Raw genomic sequence first — 20,442 nt, 5'->3', positions numbered from 1 at the left:
TGATTTGGAACAGAATATACGTATATTTTAGTACAAGGGATTTTTTTTTCTAAGCCAAAAAACAACAACACTAAATGTATTGCTAACCTGTCATGTTTCTGTAATTCTCTGGCAGCTCTCTGTGGTACAGCTTATAGAAAAGGCCTGTATACACAGATGGAAATTCTCTCATGGTTAAATCAATTTTATCAAACCCTTCCCTATACCCATAAAGAAGCAATCTAGCAATACTGCTGGTGATTGGAGTAGTGTCTGATGTCTTGGCAAGCTCAGCTAGCTCCATCCACTCACACCTCAGGCACTCCTGTTGGCATAAACTGATTTTGAAAGAGGAAGGCTCCATTCGGCAGATGATGTACATATCTGACTTGCCAAAGGCCCCCGGGTGTCTGTGTTGCTGCCGTATGCTTAGGAGGGACTTGAATTCTGACTTAATGCCAGTCTCCTCGAAAACCTCTCGAACTGCTGTGTTCCCTAAGGAGGAGGAAAAGAAAGAGTTCCTTTTTTAAAAGCATTAACTGTAATTCTCTCCTCCATCTTCTCTCTCGCTTTGCCATTAGATTTTCAGTTGCGGTAAACATGCATTCAACAGCACCACCCCTCCCTCTGTTAGACTGAGTGAAAAATGTATCTTCCCCCCCCCAAAAAAAACCCCTCTCCACAAAATACTTTGGTTGTAGATATTATAAAAGCACTATTGCAGGTGTTTTAATTTGAAATGCAATGTATATGAAACCACCTTATACCAAACAAAGTAATTGCTGTCAAAGTTTTCTGTGCTTTTTAAAAACTGAGCTACCGCATTTATCATAGGTACGACCTGAATCCTAAAACTGTAGATTTGGAAGGGACCACTAGGAACATCCTAGTCCAGCCCCCCAAAATGCAGGAGTAGTTTGCCCAACGTGAGACTCAAACCCACGACCCTGAGATTTAAGAGTCCCATGCTCTACCGACTGAACTATCCCAGAGCTTCAAAACACAACCTTGGCCTTAAATATAGGCAGCATTAATAAATTTCTTAATTTCTGATATGTAAAACTTACATTTTGGAAATGTGTTTGTGGCTCTAAAAATAATTTTAAAAAGCCCAGTCCAGCAAATGCTTAATTAGGAATTATGAAATTAGGTATATGTCTTATGTGTAATTATTAATCAGTCTGTGGTTTTAATCATGGGTGATATACAGTATCACTGTCCATAAGTAAACTAAAATAGATGGGTTATACAGTGGCACTTACAATTATAAGCACATGTGGAAGACAGAGCCACTCCTTCCAAGTAGTAAGTAGCCTGTTATTGCAAGAGTTCATTGTGGATTTAAGAGTGACCTAGCAATGGTGTTACTGACATTACAATTGTACAATGGATCCTGGACACCTTGTGACTCAAACATTTTGGCTCCTGAATGCTGCAAACCCCAGGTGTGGGTGTTCCGGTTTGCGAACGTTCGTTGGAACCTGAACGTCCAACGCGGCTTCAGGAAGCTCCTGCAGCCACGCCTTGGTTTTCTAACGTTTTCAGAAGTCGAAAGGACTTTCTGAACGGATTCCGTTTGACAACCAAGGTGCGACTGTGTAAGTTATGGCTCTAGAGTTATGTCTCCCATTCAAATGTTCAAGTGGGCTCCCCATTTGTTCTGGGTTTGTTCCCTGTTTTGAGTTTCCTTCATTTGAGGCCAAGGAAGTCGGCAGATATTAAAATGTAAGATTTTAAATTAATTCCCCTAGCCTGCCTTACAGGGGCTGCTTAATTCCCTCTAAAAGATTGGTGATCATGACACTCTTCCCTTCCTGTGTATGTTGTTTCCCCTATCTTTCAAGTCTGGAGATATCGAAGGTTAGCATTAATTCTGCACAAACGTTTTTCCTAGCTGTATTTAGCATGAAACCATTTTAGAAGCTTGGTTCTGGCTGGGTTTGCAAACCATGGTTTGGCCTATAGGTTTAGAAGCAGGTTTGCAAACCATGGTTTGGCCTACAAAAATGTCAGGGCAGCCACATTTATTTTAAAATAATGACATTATAACGTTCATATCATTTAACAAAATTTGCAACAGTCTGCCTTGAACATCATCCGATACAAAGGCACCACAAACCTTGAGAAACAGCATAGTAAATTTTAAATAGGAGTTACTCCTGCACATAATCCATGCCATATAGCAAAATGTGAGTTGCACAGTACATGTTGATTGTTGATGCGTTAGCAAAATGTTGGCTGACTGCTTTGCTGTGCTACCAAATTGCTATTCTGTCTTTAGTATGTTGATTCATACCATTGTTTTCCACCTTGCAGACAAAGTATATTTTGTGAGATTAACATATCTATTCAGAAATAGGTCCTGTTGAGTTCAGTGGGACTTATTCCCAGGTAAGGGTGTAGCCCAGGTTGGTAGGCTACAAAGTATGCTCACTTAACCAAAAATCAGTTTCACTGAAATCAACATATGCTTCCAGTGTAACTAAACACTAAGTTAAGTTTGTCATTACTAGATTAGTAAATTAAGACAGTTTTCACTGAGTTATTCTTTTAGACATAAAATCATGCCATGCCTTGTGTATATAAATTAAGAAAAATTACTTATTAGGAATAAGGATGCAAACAATTTTGATGTGCTATAGGATTCGTCATTTTACCTACTTACAGCCACAAGTTCCCATTTGCCATCAACAGGTTTCAAAGAAATTGGAGGCCTGACGACTTGGGAGGTGAGGAACCTTATGCAATTAACAAAATAGCCAAGTACTTACCAATATCTTCACCGGGTTCAGACAATCCTCCTGGAAATTTCCATGCATTTATTGTCTTAACGGGAATAAAAACAACCATATGGTTAATCTGTTTCCTTTGACAAGACACCAGAAATAAATTGCTGCCTCTCTTGACTGGTCCTTTCTTTTGTTTTTGCAAATGTGATCACCAAAATACAATTAGGTGTCTACGTGTTTTGCAATATAATAGACATATAGTAGATGTCTATTATACTGCAAGAAAACATACACTGATTTGTCTGATGACTGTTAGATGGTTTATACTTGCAACATTGCTGCTCATTAACAGTTTTTAAAAGCTGCTATAGGTAATTATATTCTATAGCCACAATCCAATGCCGAGTTAGGCAAGTTTAAGCCTATGGCCTTAAGTGTACCTAACTCTCTGTTGGACTGGAGCCTATGTAATCTAATATTTAATCATGTATACTCTACTTCAATGTTTGCAAACATCAGTACATTTTCTAAACAGTGATTGATTGTAGTACTGTTCTATACTGCACTGGCTATGAATTTTACTTTTGTGTCTGTAATAACCAATGTGTATCACATCATTTTTGGTTATGAAGCTGAAAAATAAAGCTGAAGTTATTGTGTGCCAGCTGATGAATCATGTCCTTGTGTAATTTTTAAAGACCAAAATGGATAAAGGTTTTTTACCAGCATGGTGTGATACCTGCTGCTAATGACATTCGTTTCAAAGAAGTACAGGGATGTTGATTTGCACCCCAGGAGTAATACATTACATATTTCTGATTATCTTTCCCAATTTTGTTAGACCAGCTTCAGATTAATGTATGGTTATGGGGGGGACGGGACTAAGTGTTTCCTAAAGCAGTAGTATCCTTCTAACTCACTTGGTCAGTGCACAGTAAGAGAAGGAAAACTTTCTGTAGTCAAAAAAATAAAAATAAAAATTTGTCCACTAGCACCTTATAGACCAACTAAGTTTGTTCTGGTATGTACATTTTCATTTTTGCATCCAAGGTCGAAACACCTTTTAGGTATACAAAAATGAAACAAAAATGAGAATGTACATACCAGAACAAACTTAGTTGGTCTATAAGGTGCTAGTGGACAAATTTTTATTATTATTTTTATTTCGACTGTGTCAGACCAACACGGCTACCTACCTGAATCTAGAATTTTCTGTAGTCAATTAGTTGGATCCAGTGTTTGTTGCACACAGCCCACACTGAAACCAACCATTGTTTAGTTGTGAATGACATGTCCAATTGATTTCAATGGGATCTAAGTGCAGCTAATTTCTAGTGTTTTGTATGCTCTCTCCCTGTCATGGTGAAGGCTCCTGCCACGAAGTATGAGCAAGGGTTGTGGGGAGAGAAGCATGCTTAGTTATTTCACTGACAATGTGCATGGGGAGAGGTTTCTGCGCCACCCTGCTCCTGCTCATTTTGCTCTATTGCAGCAGTACCACGACTGACAGGGATTCTTTAGGCAAGCAGTGGGAACCTCCAGTTTGCAGGCCAAGCACAGCCTTTCAGACCTCTCTATCTGGCTCCTGGGACTCTCCCCAGACCATGAAGACCCCATCAGCTCTGCTGTGCATTCTCCCTGAGTGCATTCACTTGGCTGGAATGTATCCTTGAACCATCATCATGCCTCTTGCCCAGATAAGAGACAGGAGTCTGGCTTTTGCATGGCTAGAATGTAGCCTATTGGATAAAAATAGGAGTTGCATCCCTTTCTTTTGCCTCTGCCCCCAACTACATGTGACCCCTGGAAGGTCCTGAAGGACACCGGTCCTGAAAGATCTACATTGGCTCCCAGTACGTTTGAGCACAATTCAAAGTGCTGGTGCTGAGCTTTAAAGCCCTAAACGGCCTCGGCACAGTATACTTGTCTCCACCCCCATCGTTCAGCTGAGGTCCAGCTCTGAGGGCCTTCTGGTGGTTCCCTCACTGCGAGAAGTAGGGTTACAGGGAACGACGCAGAGGGCCTTCTCGGTAGTGGCGCCTGCACTGTGGAACGCCCTCCCATCAGATGTCGAAGAAATGAACAACTATCTGACATTTAGAAGACATCTGAAGGCAGCTCTGTGTAGGAAGTTTTTAATGTTTGATCCTTTATTGTGTTTTTAATATTCTGTTGGGAGCCGCCCAGAGTGGCTGGGGAAACCCAGCCAACTGGGTAGGGTAATAAATAATAATAATAATAATAATAATAATAATAATAATAATAATGTTGTCCAAGGGGGGATTAATCCCCACATCAGCTCTAGGCAATGCATCTTGGTCACTTTTGCTGCTACTTCCCTGCCCCCATGGGATAAGCAAGTGTGTGTGAGAGAGAGTGACCTTCTGGCTTCCATAATGCAGCAGGGGCCATACTACAGAAAATTGCCTGTCCCATCAGAAGAAGAAGAAGAAGAGTTTGGATTTGATATCCCGCTTTATCACTACCCGAAGGAGTCTCAAAGCGGCTAACATTCTCCTTTCCCTTCCTCCCCCACAACAAACACTCTGTGAGGCGAGTGAGGCTGAGAGACTTCAGAGAAGTGTGACTGGCCCAAGGTCACCCAGCAGCTGCATGTGGAGGAGCGGGGAAGCGAACCCGGTTCACCAGATTACGAGTCCACCGCTCTTAACCACTACACCACATTGGCTGAGATGAGGGTATGAAAGCAGAGTGCAGAGAGATTCTCCCACCCCTGCTTCACAGCATATTAATGGGTTCTTCACTAATTTACATATAAAACCAATTGGCGGGTAACCTATTTTGTTTCATGGGCCTTTAGACTTTGCTTTTCATGGCTGGGAACTGTTTTGCATTTTAATACTCTTCAGCCATGATGTCACATGTGCAGCTCTTAACACAGTGCAGGTCACCGTTACACAAATACATAGACTTTGAACTTTCAATACATTTGGCCACACCACTGGAATCTAAAGTGCTGTGAAGTTTCTAAGCACACTGTTTCTGAATCTAAAAGTAGCTGCTGGCAAATTTCAAGCAATTTTTTTTTAAAGGCAGAAAGCCAAATCCTTAACAAGTACAATATGGTCTTCATAAACTCGCTCTCCCTTGCTTAAAAGTGTGTTTTAAAATGTATTTTTGGAGGAATTGTTATTTCTTGAATCTATTAATATTATATTCTCCATCACCCATCAGATACCCAGAAAAGAGTGTTATTTTTTCCAAATTGGGATGTGTGAATTTTTCTGTGCTGCAAACTTTATAACTGTAGCCAGTTAACAGTTTACAATTTGTGTGCCAAACTTAAGCATTAACCTGGCAATTTGTCAAAACGCAGGCAGTTTTACATTACTTGCTACATTGGAGGATTTGTCCTTGAACTTTTGAATTACAAATGAAACATATAATGCCTGCCTTTCCATTAATTAAATGTGCTGTATAGCTAGCGTGAGTTGAAAACTAATCGTACAGCTAAGAAGAAGAAAAAGCAATTATTCGACCAGAATATCAGAAGGTAACTGAAAATAAACAAGACCTTATAGAAAACAATAGAAATAAATGCTTCCTGGTATATATAATTTGGTTGCTGACTGAGAATTTTTAACTATCCCAGCATTTTTTTAGTGTAGGTAATAAATGGTTTTAAGATACGGTATAAAATTCTTTACAGTTTTATGTTTCAATTTATTATTTCTATGCCATTTTTAACGTATCTTTCATCAGCTATATTTTCCACTGAATTTAAGATACATAGCTGGATCCTCAAACTGTTAAGAGGATGGAGGTTTAATTCACCAAGTTATTGATTCATATCTACCTTAGATTTGTAGTGAGTGGAGGCAATTATCGTGTGATGGATATTCAGTGGCTGCCTTCCAGTTCCACATTACAGAAACCACCACGGCCACAACTAACACTTGTGCTTTGGCAGGTTCAGCTATGAGGCCAAGCAGCGAAGTGTATATGTGCAGTTTAAATAATCTGGCGAGTCCCATGAATAGTGGCTATTCTGGTTATCAGCTCAGATGTGTAATTTATTGCTGTGCTGGGGCTATAAATGCATCATGATGTCGCAGACAAAACACGCCTCTGTTTGGAAAAGAACCCACAGTGGTCACAGTATAACATTGGGAATAAGTGGGTTTAAACCCCATGATTGACAATCCCAAAGGGCCAGGGTGCCTAACACTGCTGAATCATGGCTGGTGTGGGCACCCGGTTTGATGGAGCCTTAGACAAGATACCCTCGCTTGGGTAGGGCCCCCTCAAAGCTTACTGGGAGGTGGGAATGTGTGGCAGCGCTGAAAGCATCATGCTCTTGCACTTCCTTGGTCCTGCACTATAAAGAGAAGTATGAGGTGAGGCATCCACAGCCACTATTATCTACCCAATGCCCAACATTCCTTTGCTCCACCTCTGATGTGTGTGTTGGGGGTGACAATCAGAAGCTTTTGGGGTAAGAGAAGCAGTGGTAAATGTAGAACCTTTATTTATAGTGCCAGCCCATACAAGCATGTGATGGGCCCTTCTGGGGCCCTAGTATTTGCCCAACCTGATCATGGCTATTGGCTTTACCTGGTTTTAACTACAACTATCCCAGTTGCATAGCAGAAAATCCTCTTGGCTATGGTGTTGGCAGCTGTGATTGCAATGTCAGTCCAATCCTTTTCCTCTCTGGCCCCATTTTCCTAGCAAAGGGGTGGTTCAGCCACTGCTATCCACCGTCTGGTGCCTTCTCTGCATGACTAATGTGAGTACGTCATCAAACGACCTCATGATGGGTGGGTATCTCTTGATGTTTGAGCGTGGGTTACAATGACTACGTTACATTGGCTTCAGCCCCAGGATAACTCAACACAGTAATATTGTAGGGGCCATAAGACTGATAAGGCGTCAGTATACCTGAAGGAGTGTCTCCACCTCCATCGTTCTGTCTGGACACTGAGGTCCAGTGCTGAGGGCCTTCTGGCGGTTCCCTCACTGTGAGAAGTGAGGTTACAGGGAATCAGGCAGAGGGCCTTCTCGGTTGTGGTGCCCGCCTTGTGGAACGCCCTCCCATCAGATGTCAAAGAAATAAACAACTATCTTATGTTTAGAAGACATCTGAAGGCAGCCCTGTTTAGGGAAATTTTTAATGACTGATGCTTTATAATTTTTTATGTGTTGTCAGCCACCCAGCCAAATGGGTGGGGTATAATAAAATTATTATTATTATTATTATTATTATTATTATTATAATCTCATTCAAGTCCATAGGGCTAAATTAGATTCAACACACGTATGCCAATGCAATTGACTCATGCATTGTAGCTTTAAGTCATGTACAATTCAACATGGGTTACTGCTTAGAGAGTGAATTGTACAGAGTAGAGTTATTCTGCCAGTTTTGGCTGCCTTGCTGTCTCTGCTAAAACTTTTAATAAATTCTCTTCAAGCAAATTACAGCAGACGCCCAGTAGCTTATTTTTAAAACCTCAAATGTAGCTTGCTTTTTTTTCCAAAATACCAAGAGAAATTAGGCTGCTCCTCGCAAATTAATGGTTTAAATTTTTCTTCAGTTTCCATCCTAGATTCTACCAAACCCATCTACTCCCTGTAATTCTGTCTGTAATATCCCGTAATGGCTATGAAACATTTAAAGGCACAAACAAGATATGTTCAACTTGATCCAATGCATTCTTACTCAGAAGTGTTCCGCTGTGGTGGTCAATGGGACACTGGGGAGTGAGAATGCATAACACTTCACTTTTAATGTACACTTGCTGATTATCTGTTAATTTAACAAATGGCTGAATTTCAACCCACCAAATAAAGAGTGTGTGAAGGGTCCGCAAACTGAAAAAACAAAACCCACTCAAGCCTTAAGTTCAAACAAAAGATTATGAAGATAACATCAATGACTTAAAAGGAAAAGCAAAAGCAAAAGCAAAATGCCAGTATCAAAATCCAGTAAAACTCAGTGAGCTTTTGTACAGATTGTTTAGGAACTTCCAGAACTGAATTACCCTTTCTAAATATAGTTAGCTGATGAAAAAGTATTACTTCAGACCATTGCTATCCCAACTAATCATTGGCAAAAACAATGATCACAGAGATGATCTACACTCAGAAGTATTGGCCTTTGACATTTTGTCACTACAGATGGAAGCGAATAAAGTTAACTTTTAACCATTACATGATATAAAAGACAAACAGGCTTCTTAATACAATTCACTGCATTCAAGTCAAAGGGCTGGTTCTTGATAAAGGCCAGAGGAAGAAATTCTGGTGGTGGCACTGTTCTGCGAAATGCTGTGGAAGGCTTAGCGCAGGCATTGAGCAAGGACACATCTTGAGATGGTGTGCAAGGTCTTATGCACGAGACCGTGCAATGCACAGATCTTGTGCCAAAACCTTCCAGCAAGCGGAAGTATGTCTCCAGCACCAAATTATTTCTTCTAGATAATGTGAAAGACTTACTTTATTCCTGTCCTGTACGACCAATACTTTCCCAGTGTGGACATCTAATACAGCACCTGTTGGAGAAAGAATATTTTCTGTATCCTTGGATGTTTAATCAAGAACCAATGATTGAATGTTATATTCAAAGCATTGGATGTTCTTTAAGGGGAGAGGGGGAAATTAAGGGTGATTCTTTAGAGAAAATATACCATTGGAAATGCCATCTCTCATGACGAAACCAATATAGCGATCACTTTCCCAAATTTGAAACAAGTGGCTCAGATGTTTATTAGTTATGAGGCTGATGATCCACAACCCTGTCAAAATGTGCCTGCGTGTGCCTGATCTTTCCACTCTGCATCAGTTTTGCCCTCTGTCTCTCTGCCCACCTTACCCAAAATTTAAAGCCTCTTAATGGACAGGCAGTGGCTTCTGAATGCATGTTTAGCCACTGACTTCTGTGGGCTGCCTGAATGTTACATTTTAATCCTGCATTTTTAGAGGACAATGAGATTACATTTATGAAGGCATATATACTCCAAAGCAAAAGTATTTCCATATGCACACTTAATAAACTAATCACACTTTTATGTGTGGGAGGAATGGTTTATAAATGAAACAGCAACCCTGATGTAACATTCTGAAAGGACATTCCTTAGGAAATTAGTCATAAGTCTTCCAGCCTATGCCATACAATGATATGACTTTGTCCTTCTGGTACATGGTTGGCAGTGTTCTAGTTGGTGTGGAATCTTATTTAGGATGCAAAGCAAAAGCTCAGATTAATTTGGAAGTTACCTGCTAAGAATGTGCTTGGCTTTTGTGTTACAAAAGGAGTCTCAGATTTCTATGACACTTAAGTGTGAATGAGCAATCTGGCCAGCGAATTCTGCACCGGCAGAAGTTTCTGAACTGTCTTCAGAGGCAGCCCTATGTATAACACGTTGCAGTAATTTAACCTAGAGGTTACCAGAGCATATTGAAAACATAATACTATTTTTAACAACATAGTGAAGTATATTACTCAGCGGACATTTTACTTTGGTTTCAATCATAATGTCCTTTTTACTTTTGTGTTGTAAAAAAGTTTGTGCAAAAAATAATAACCATACAGTATGTTATTATTAAAACCTTCCTGTGCATTGAGTTACTGCAGAAATAGGCAGGAAGTAGCATTTGTTTGAAATGTAAGCGCTTTAGGGCAAATCTAACTACCATTATATTTCAAAAATCGCTGAAGACAACAGGGTTTCTTTAAGCAACTGAGATTGACATGCATACCCTGACAGTGCTTTTAGCATTATATTTTCTCTTGACAGAGGCAGGCTCTTACAGTTGTCTGGAGATGGAAATAGCCTGCAGGAATGAGGTACTGATACAAAAAATGTTCGTTTGTGGTGGTTCTAGGTAAGGAGAGGTAGGGTGAGGGGAGGCCAGGTAACAGGCACACAGCACAGGCAGGCAGGGACTATGCCATGTGCCAGCCCCTTGTCCAACCTGGGAAATTGTGCTTGTCCTTTCAGATACCGCTCAGGTCTATGGCGGCTGCTGCTGTTGAATGCCAGGTTGGCTTTGAATAAGACCTCCCTCAGTCATGATCTGATTGTGGATGAGGAGGCTGATCTGGTCTGTATCACTGAGACCTGGGTGGGTGAGCCATGTTTTAATTACTGTACAGTTGTACCTTGGTTTTTCGAACAGCTTAGTTCTTGAACGTTTTGGCTCCCGAACAGTCCTGAACAGTGACTGTTCCGGTTTTTTAACTATTATTGGAAGCCGAATGTCTGATGGGTTTCTGATTGGCTGCAGGAGCTTCCTGCAGCCAATCAGAATCCCCAATTTGGTTTTTGAACGTTTTGAAGGTCAAATGGACTTCCGGAACAGATTCCGTTCGACTTCCAAGGTACGACTGTATTGTTTTACCCATAAGCTCGAAAACATGCTCAAACATGCCCTTAAAAACAAATCAAAAAGTATTTTTTGTCTTTGCTGCCCTCTACCGATTTAGCTATGCTACAATCCTAAACCAACTTTTTGTGGTCTGGAAAATTTTGTGATTTGAGGCGGGATCCGCAACTCTGGTTATTATTAGCCACTGTTAGCACCAACACCGACAACAATACACAATGTTTCTCTCTCTCTGAAGCTCACCTGCAACTCCTACTTGATGAGTAGCATAATGGGGTAACCTGCTGTGTCCTTCTGCTAGCCAAAGGGTGAGTGTGGCAGAGTCCGATTCTGCATGGTGGAAGGCAAAGCCTTGCTCTGCAGCCACAGCTATAAATCTGCTTTGTAGAATAGGAACATGCAGCCAGACTGCTATGTAGCCTTCTGTTCTCCATTGCCTGATAGAATCTGGGAGGAGAGAAGCACAGCAGAATATACTGATGTCTATGCTGGGGCTCGCTAGCTCTTGGAGGCTTGGAACAAGTGAGGGTCATTTGCCTCATCAAGCTCATCAATGTCCATATACTGTATAAGGGGTAGCTATGGTTGCTTCAGTGATGTGATAAATATGTGCACAAGCTAAGATGAATTATCATTTTGAATGATCCCATATCTGAAAGCTAAATGCTGGCATTAATCACACTGGCTGTATTTGTACAGAGATACAAAGAAACAGGCAATTTGGCTGCAAGATACAGTTGCTTTTCTTCTTCCTTTGTTGTGCAAGAAAACTAAATATGGATTCAATTAATTCCATTCGAACTGGGCAAGAAGCCAGGATATGAAGCTATGATTCGGATGAAACAAGGCATGGGGGGATTCTAAATCCTATATCGGCAAATCCAGGTTGCATCATCGTTATATGGACAGTGTTGCGCAACCAACAAGCTGATCGCCCACCGGGAAAAGAAGTGTTGGGAAAACGCGGACTAAATGAGCGAGCTTTCGCCTGCCAGGCAGCGCCTCGAGCGCCGACCCTGCAAAGAAGCGCCAGTCTCCCCAGAGGCTCAGCAAAATGCACTTGCCCTGCAGGCACCTCCGGAAGGTTTCTGGCTCCAGGCTCTCCGGGGAGCGCAGCTGCGACAGGCGCACGCTCAGCCCGCCAAACTTATCCCGCAGCGGCTGCAGCCCGGCCTCGGACAGGCCAGAGGCGGCGGCGGCGGCGGAGTCACCTCGAAGGCGGCCACTCGAGCAAACGCGGCGCGGAGGACGAGGCTGCAAGAGCCGCCAAGCCAAAGGCAAGAGCCGTCGGCCCCGCGCCGTCCACCCGGCCCCTAACATGGCGGCAGCTCCGGCGACAGCAACAAGCGAACGCCTCAGAGATAGGAAACGGGGGAAAGGCTAATGGCGCAGACTTCCGGTAGTCATGGGTAAAGCTTTGCTCACGTCCTCCTGGAAAGCGAAGTAGGGGCGGTTCGCTTTGCCTCGCCGCGTCTCTGCTGTTAAGAGAGAGAGAGAGAGAGAGATGGATGGATATTAAACTTTATTTAGTTATTTAATTGATTGCATCTGCTGTTACGAGAGAGAGAGAGAGAGAGAGAGAGATGGATGGATATTAAACTTTATTTACAGATGGGTAGCCGTGTTGGTCTGCCATAGTCGAAGTAAAAAATTCTTTCCTGTAGCACCTTAAAGACCAACTAAGTTAGTTCTTGGTATAAGCTTTCGTGTGCATGCACACTTCTTCAGATACACACAGATACAGTGTGTATCTGAAGAAGTGTGCATGCACACGAAAGCTTATACCAAGAACTAACTTAGTTGGTCTTTAAGGTGCTACAGGAAAGAATTTTTTACTTAAACTTTATTTAGTTATTTAATTGATTGCATCTGCTGTTACGAGAGAGAGAGAGAGAGAGAGAGAGAGAGAGAGAGATGGATGGATATTAAACTTTATTTAGTTATTTAATTGATTGCATCTGCTGTTACGAGAGAGAGAGAGAGAGAGAGAGAGAGATGGATGATGTAAACTGCGGTTAGGCGTGCAGTGGCAAAGTAACGTGAGAATAGCAGTGAAGCGATGAAAGCGGAGGTGAAACCACTCTAAAGCGGCAGTCCTGCACCCTCTTCCCTTGAAACCGATGGGACTTAATTTTAAGTGGACACATTAAAAGGGTGCAATCATATGCATACCTAACTGGGAATAAGCCCTATTGAACTTCTGTTAGGCACAGAATTGCGCTTCACGACAACTATCAGTTTAACGCTACGCGTGTTTGACTTAAAAGTGAAGTTTAACGGGACTTGCTTTCTAGTTCGTTGATCGCTGGCTGAAAACAACAGCGCCGCTTTAAATCAAAGTGAAAACCCAAATTCAGTTGGTGGCCGCAAGTGTTGGTCGCAGCTGCGGCGTGGGAGCCTTATCTTCCTCTTAGGGGACGTGGCTCAAGAGCCGGGTCTCTTTAGTCCCAAAGCAGTTCCGAATGGCAATTCCGGCATGGCATCGAACTCGGTTGACAAAGCGGTCAGAGTTGCAGCGATAGAGGGACAATCTCTTCGCTCGTAGAAAAAAAGCTCAAACCACATTGGGCGCCCCAGGCGTCAGCGAGGGTTGCTACGCCTGTGGCAATGACATTTGTTTGCGTGGGATGGGGGGAGTATTGTTGGGTCAGGTTAGCCATATTGAGTCCAGTGCTGTGGGTGGGTTCTTGTTGTAGTTGGGCTGTGTAGGATTTCTGTAACTCTATGAGATTGCAAGGTAGCTTTCCTCTGAGGCGGAGTCGAGGGGCGGCGCTGAGAGGATTCAACTCAATAGTTCCCTAAAAGATTCCCATTTTAAAAGATGTGCTGATCCCTGGCACTAACTTCTTTTTAAAAAACAACAACAGCCACACTTTTTTATATATAAAAAAATGTTGCTGTTTCAAAGCGTCTCGGGGAAAGGGACCCTTATGGTATCACTTTTACCATTGGCGCCTATGTGCTTCCACCATTCCTGCCCCGCATATGGAGGAGACCAAGGCTGGCGATCGGGTCCGGAAGTGGGAGGTTGCGCGGGGCGCCGCTCGGCCGCGTTGCAAGCACAGCTCCTCTTTGGGCGGCGCCGGCCTTCCTCGGGAGAGAAGCATCTCCGGCTCCGTTGCGCCGCCTCCCGCGTGCTCCCCTCCTGCCCGGTGCCATGTCCTCCTCCTCCAGGAGGAAAAGCAAGGGGCGGCCTCCCCACCCGGACGCCGCTTCTCCGCTTGCCCTGCGGCAGGCGGCTCCCGAGGCTCCCGGCAGGCTGAGCTTGGCTGCTGCAGAGTTCCTGAGCAAAGGTAAGGCTGGCAGCCCGGAGCTAAGCGACTCAGCTGGAACCGGTTTTTCTCAGAGGCGTCGGAGTCCCTCATGTGGAGCTTGTTTAAAACAACTACGATTAGCCAAGCGAGCGTGGTTTGCTTGCACCCTCGATGCCCCTCCCCGCTCCTGTTCACAGCCACCCTGGGAAAGTGGGACTGGCCCACGATCCCTCGCTGAGCTCCATGCAAATGAATCTTGGGCGCCCACCCACCCCGTCTAAGTTCAGTGCTTTCGTAGCTATGCCACACTTTCCCTCCGTCTTGCAGTTTTGTCCTCGATCCTCCTTTTCTTTAATGGGGATGCAGAACTTCCATCATTTAAGTTGAGTGAGTTGTAAATTCCTATGCCGCTCTATAGTTCCCAAAGAGGAACTCCAAAGAGCAACTAGAGTTTTGTGTTGCCTCCAACACGAGTTTATAGGGTGATTGCAAATATGTCGGTTTAACACGCAGGAGTCTTTCTTCATTGGTATCTTGAAAACACTCCCTTCCCCCCTTTGGTGTGTGTCAGATGTGTGTGCATGGAAAAATCCACATTCCTACTCGTTATGACCTGTAAAGTCTCAATTCTGTAAAGTGGTTCAGAGGAGACAAGTGAGGGAGAGGCAGGTTGCTTATTTATTTTCCCAGATTGATTTCCTTTCCTCTAAGAATCTCAAGGCTATACTGCATGTGGTCATACAAACACAGCCAAGGTCTACTGTATTTTTCGCCCTATAGGACACACTTTTCCCCCTCAAAAAATGAATGGGAAATCTGTGTGCGTCCTATGGGGCGAATACAGGCTTTCGCTGAAGCTTGGAGAACGCAAGGGGTCTGTGCGCACCGACCCCTCTCGCTCTCCAGGCTTCAGGAAGCTATAAGCAAGCCTGGGGAGCCCACGGGAGTTCCCGCAGGGCTCCCTAGGCTGCGGATAGCAGCTTGCCACCCGGCGCGCGGGATGCCCTGAAGCAGAGCGCCCCGCGCGCCGGGCAGACATTGGCCAGCCCCACAAGCTCGGGGGACAGCAGGGAGGCGCAGCGCCGCCATCCCGCTGTTCCCCGACCTGGTTTGGGGGGGGAAATAAAGGGAAAAAAATTCCCCTTTATTTCCCCCCCCCCAAAAAAAAATTAGGTGCGTCCTATGGGACGAAAAATATGGTATTTAAAACAAGCATCTGTAGCAAAATCTTACCATGTATCCAGCACAGAAATATTTAGGATGTTGTCCTAGAGTTTTTCTGGTTGCTTGCTTTAGATATTGATTCTTTGGATAAATAAACATTTTTGCACTTTCATATTCTGTTATGGGTGATTGTGAAGGCCGATAGTGTAAACAACTTTTGATACAAAATTAGACACAGTGATTTCTGTGACAACACAGTCTGTTACTCATAGTAATGTTTTTCTTTGGGGGGCGGGGATAGATTTTACATGGCTAGAAATCGTTGCTTGAGCAAATGATAAATCACAGCACACGTTGTTTCTTCTTTAATTTTAGCAGATGACAAAGTCCCCAAAAGTTACAGAAGATCTCTTGTGCAGCTGGCCCTCAACAACATGAAACTGGCAAATATATGCATAGGCCGACCAGTGTTGCTCACCAGTAAAAATGGAAAACAAGAGGTGATGATTCTTTTCATGTTGAATTGTTGGGGTGTGGTGGTGATGGTGGAAGAATGATTATGCTAAATCAGTGGGAAGCAATTCAAACATGCGTTGAGCCCTTCCATGGGATTTCCTGGGAGAAGGCTTGGCTGATTTCAAAGCTTTACGTTGAGAAAGAAATTTCTGCTATTGGGGTGTGATGCTTTTAAGCAAGTGATCAGTCCCTCAGAACTTATGAAGTTCTCTAGGTGTGGGCAGCTTTTCGCCCTCCAGATGTGGTTGAACTTAATTTCCATGGGCTGAGCTAAGTGAGCTTCGAAGTCAGCTTGATTTTACTGTTTTAAGTTTTGTAAACCACTTTGAGGGTTGTTGTTGTTTACAATCAGTGTATAAATTTAAACAAACAAACCTCGCTGCAGCATTCTGCACCACTGCAGCTTCCAGAACAATTCCAAGGGAAACCCCACAAAGAGCAGATTACAGTAGTCCAGTCACTGCTGTAATTCATTTAATTCATATAATCTATACATTGCTAGATTATTAAAAACAAACAGTCTCAAAGCAGTTTACAAAAAGATAAGGCAATACAATAAAATAAAAATGTTTGCATCCCTACTTTCAAACCTACAGAAGCTAAAATACTACAACAGATTAAAATGACCTCAACTTTCTGGGTAGGCTAGTCTAAAGAAGAATGTTTTCAGAAGGCACTGAAAAGGGTAAATTGAAGGCACCTGCTTGATCTCAATGGGCAGGGAGTTCCAAAGTTGAGGTACTGCCACACTAAACGACCGAATTCTCACTGACATGGATCAGGCATTATGTGGCCTGTTTGTTGTTAAACAAATAGGAGCCTATTGCAAATTATCAGAGATTTGTCAAGAGATCTTGCCCTCTCCTGGACCAGAGGCAATAAAGGCTATGCTGTTATCTCCAGGACTATGATTTCCTGGAGCTTATGGAAAGTGATGGTACAGGGAGGAGAAGGAAGGGAAGAGGATGATGGAACTCAAGTCTCTGAAGCAATTTCTTGGAAGTGTTGTGGCCTTTCTGGCGAACTGCAATTTCCCATTGCATCCAGAATGGAATCACATGACCCTTGCACCTCCTACCCAGAAGTAAAGGAAGCAGCGCGGTGCTGTTTTTTGCATCTTCGCAACTTCTGGTCCAGGAGAGCCCAAATGTAACCGGAGAGAGAGAGAGACCTGGAATATATACCAAATGCTTCTCGTCTTTACCCATGTTGCCTTTTAACAGGTGAGACCACTGGTCCATGTAGCTAAGGATGGTCTACTTTGATTAGCAGCTGCTCTCCAGGGTTTCAGATGGGACATTCCCAGTCCTATCTGGAGATACTGGGGATTGAACCTGGTACATTTTGTGAGCTGTGTTCCTTGCCCCTGTTCGTCCCTCCCCTGTGCTCACTGCCCCCCCTGCCCCCCGCCAAAACCTGAGGCTTGAGAGGAGCAATTTAAGATTTGTTAATTGCTGGTTCTGTGTGTTATATTTTGGATAGGTTTGTACTGCATGGCCTGTTGCTGGCTTTCCTGGTGGAAAAATTGGCTTAAGTGGAATTACACAAAAAAATCTGAAAGTGGGACATGGCGAAGCAGTCATCGTTGAGCCTGTGACTGGTGCTGTTATGCAGGCAGAGGACGTACATTTGAAGCTGAGGTATGTTGAAAATATATGCGTTTTCTCCAGTCTTCCAATGGCCAAGACAGAACATACCCACCGCACCCCTCCCTATGGTTTCTCTGGCTTTCGAGAGCCGCCTGGGGGGCGCATGCAGGGGGAAGGAGTGGGGGAACCCCATGGCACTAGTGGAAGTCCTCTTATGAGTGTCTGCTAGTGGGACATGTGAGTTGGATCCAGCCCATTGTCTGTTTTAAACTATGGTTGAATGTAGGGTTGTGAACTGGTCCAAGAGGTATTTCCTGAAGGTAGATTTGTAGAGTTGGCCATATTGATTTCATATACCTGACACCCATAGGGCGCAAGCTGACTTTGTTAATGGGCGACACAAGGGAGTTACTGGAGTTGGAATGAGTATTTTGGTGTCACCGCTGCAACCTTTTATCTCTCTCATGGTGGTACTGGATTTCTGACAGCACCAAATTCTATCACACAGTCAGAACGCAGGAAGCTGAACCCATCCTATATTGTATGTTTGGAACCAGCATTTCCCATGTTCTTCAAAAGAGAGCTCAAATATAACTACTTTTTTTTTAATATAACGGAAACAGAAAAAAGTCTCTCAGTGAGACTTTATTTTGAGTAGACATGCGTATGAGTGTATTGTTAGTTTCTTATGCTAGGCTACATGTGGTTGTTCTTGAATTACACTTGCTTTAGCAATAACTTTCTATTCATCAGTTATTATTGATGTGGGTAATATAGTGCCATGTTGTAATTTTCCCACACATTTCCAGGAGCGAAGATGCTTGCCTTAATGTGGACGAGTTGACTGCCAGTCTCCTAAGAAATCTAGGTATGGGTTTTAATCTATTTGTTCTTGGTGTATTATTCCCTTCTAATCACTTTTCTTTCTTTCTTTCTTTTTCTTTGGAATGCTAAATAATACATTCTGTGCTAATGTGTGGGGAGACTCAGCCAGATGGGCAGGGTATAAATAATAAATTATTACTTTTGTTATTATAATTGTAAAAACTGACAGAAAATACTGCATTTCCTTTCTTCTCCCATATTGTCACCCAGCATGTGAAAAGTTCTGTAGGTAAGGATTGAGTCTTCAAATAGTCAATACATGACTCTGGTTTAATGGTAATAGAAAGAATGGGAGAATTCAGAGGATTTGAAACTTCACACTTCAGCCACACCATTGCCTATATTTCAAATTCCTTTATTTTTATATTCCTCCACCTTCCTTTATTTTTCCATTTCCCAATTTTTTTTAAAAAAAGCTTTTATTTATTGAGAATAAGAAAAATAGCCAGGGAATAAAAAACAATTAAAAAACAACATTATCACCATTCCATCGGATAGCCACATGCATAATACTGTGAGAAGGCAAAACTAATATAAAAATACAGAAATAAATTACAAACATTGCACCAAAGGTAAGACACTGTGTTTGATCTAGACTGCCTATGGGAGGAACTCTGTCCACTATACAACCTCGGTGCAGGGGGGCAGCTTTTACCAATTTCCTCATGTGGCACCTGAAAAGTTGTTCTGGAAGGCTGGGAACAGAGAAAACTCTGTTCTATAAAACAGAGTGGAAGGCAGTGCTGGTGGGAAGGTGGAATTAGGGAAAATAATGTTTTCCTCCAGCGGGAGTCTCTCCTGAATTTCTGTCGCACAGCTGGAATGAAGCATTTATTTACACTGTAGCTTTTAAACACGAACTGCTTTTAAGATCTCCTGTTTTGTTTCTTATAGATGGAAAGGTGGTTTTACCAGGAAACCTCCTGCAAATCACTTTCTATGGCCGATGTTGCAACCTGATAGTTACAAAGGTGAAAGGAACAGATGGGGTTCTGCGGGAAATGGAGGACAGTCCCGTTTCGAAGCTAGAACAGAAATTGTCACTTGATACCAGTGATTTTGACTTATCTGTGCAACTTGACAAACTGCTCATTGAAGACAGTCAAGAAGGAACATCTACCAGCACTCCATGCAAGCAGGTGGATCCCAGTTTATCAGTTAATGCCTCCATAGATACCATGGTGTGTGAGGAAGAGATTTCTGGTTCAACACAGTTATTTGGTGACCATGTTGCAGCCTCCACTCCTGTACCTGAAACTACCAAGTTAAAAGGTGGCGAGGCCTGCATTCCTGCGGAAGGGTTACTGCAGACTAATCAGACAAGAGCATCATTGAGCTCTGAGCCATTTTACTTCATATCTTCAAGGACTAGGATAAATTTCGTTGAATCTCGAACTAAAGAAACAGAAGAATGTAATCTGGAACCGAAGGTTACTTACAGTTCTATAGGTGGACTCGATAACCAGCTAAAAACCATAAGAGAAATGATTGAACTTCCCCTGAAGCAGCCTGGCCTGTTTAGAAGTTATGGTAGGATAGATGTGAATTAGATGTCTTGTTAACAACTTGCTATTAAATATTTGCATATCTTTCCCCTGCGAAGAGCAGCATTCTTTCTGCTCTGATGATAGATCTTTTGCTGCTGCCTATAACTGATTTTACTCGCTGTTCTGTTATACCTTTTCAGGCACGTAAGGTAATGGAATAATCTGTTCAGGGTTTTGCAGAGTGTTTGTTCTCTGGCTTAAGAATGTGGTGTGTGGGTGTGGATGGCAATGCATTTTGTTGTAATAATTAATGTGTTTTAGCATCTTTATTATTTTGTAAAATCAGGATTGCAGTTCATTTTCTATTACGTTTTTATTGTGTTTCAGTGGGCTTCAGTAATTAGCACTATCTTTAAACTATACTTAGTAACTTAAAAAACAAATCTGTATTGTACAGCATTGTAAGCTAACATTGATATGAAGGCTGTAA

The 20,442-nt window shown here is 42.7% G+C and overlaps 2 protein-coding genes across 3 annotated transcripts in view; one reads left to right on the top strand and one right to left on the bottom strand.

The window, feature by feature from the left end:
* Positions 1-77: 77 nt before the first annotated feature.
* NUDT6 (nudix hydrolase 6) lies at positions 78-12,535 on the bottom strand. The gene is made up of 5 exons (XM_081022046.1): positions 12,122-12,535; positions 11,301-11,504; positions 9,168-9,223; positions 2,751-2,805; positions 78-474 (listed from the first exon to the last, which is right to left on the bottom strand). The coding sequence occupies exons 1-5, from the start codon at positions 12,375-12,377 to the stop codon at positions 83-85; spliced, it is 963 nt and encodes a 320-aa protein (XP_080878172.1). The 5' UTR covers positions 12,378-12,535; the 3' UTR covers positions 78-82.
* Positions 12,536-14,040: 1,505 nt separating this feature from the next.
* Positions 14,041-20,442, top strand: part of AFG2A (AFG2 AAA ATPase homolog A) — a 165,476-nt gene continuing 159,074 nt past the window's right edge. Inside the window, exons 1-5 of one of the 2 annotated variants that reach the window (XM_081021930.1) lie at positions 14,041-14,350; positions 15,854-15,975; positions 17,474-17,631; positions 18,390-18,448; positions 19,360-19,995. In XM_081021930.1, the coding sequence (XP_080878056.1) occupies positions 14,215-14,350; positions 15,854-15,975; positions 17,474-17,631; positions 18,390-18,448; positions 19,360-19,995 (1,111 nt within the window). In that variant the 5' untranslated portion in view covers positions 14,041-14,214. Of the gene's footprint in view, positions 14,351-15,850; positions 15,976-17,473; positions 17,632-18,389; positions 18,449-19,359; positions 19,996-20,442 lie in introns of both variants that reach the window. The other variant, XM_081021929.1, reaches the window with a different exon arrangement.

Source organism: Podarcis pityusensis, assembly GCF_964106645.2.
Source record: "Podarcis pityusensis genome assembly, chromosome: 9".
In the NCBI taxonomy this organism is placed as follows: Eukaryota; Metazoa; Chordata; class Lepidosauria; order Squamata; family Lacertidae; genus Podarcis; species Podarcis pityusensis.
Note: the sequence above shows the minus strand (reverse complement) of the source record. Positions and strands in the feature narration are given on the sequence as shown.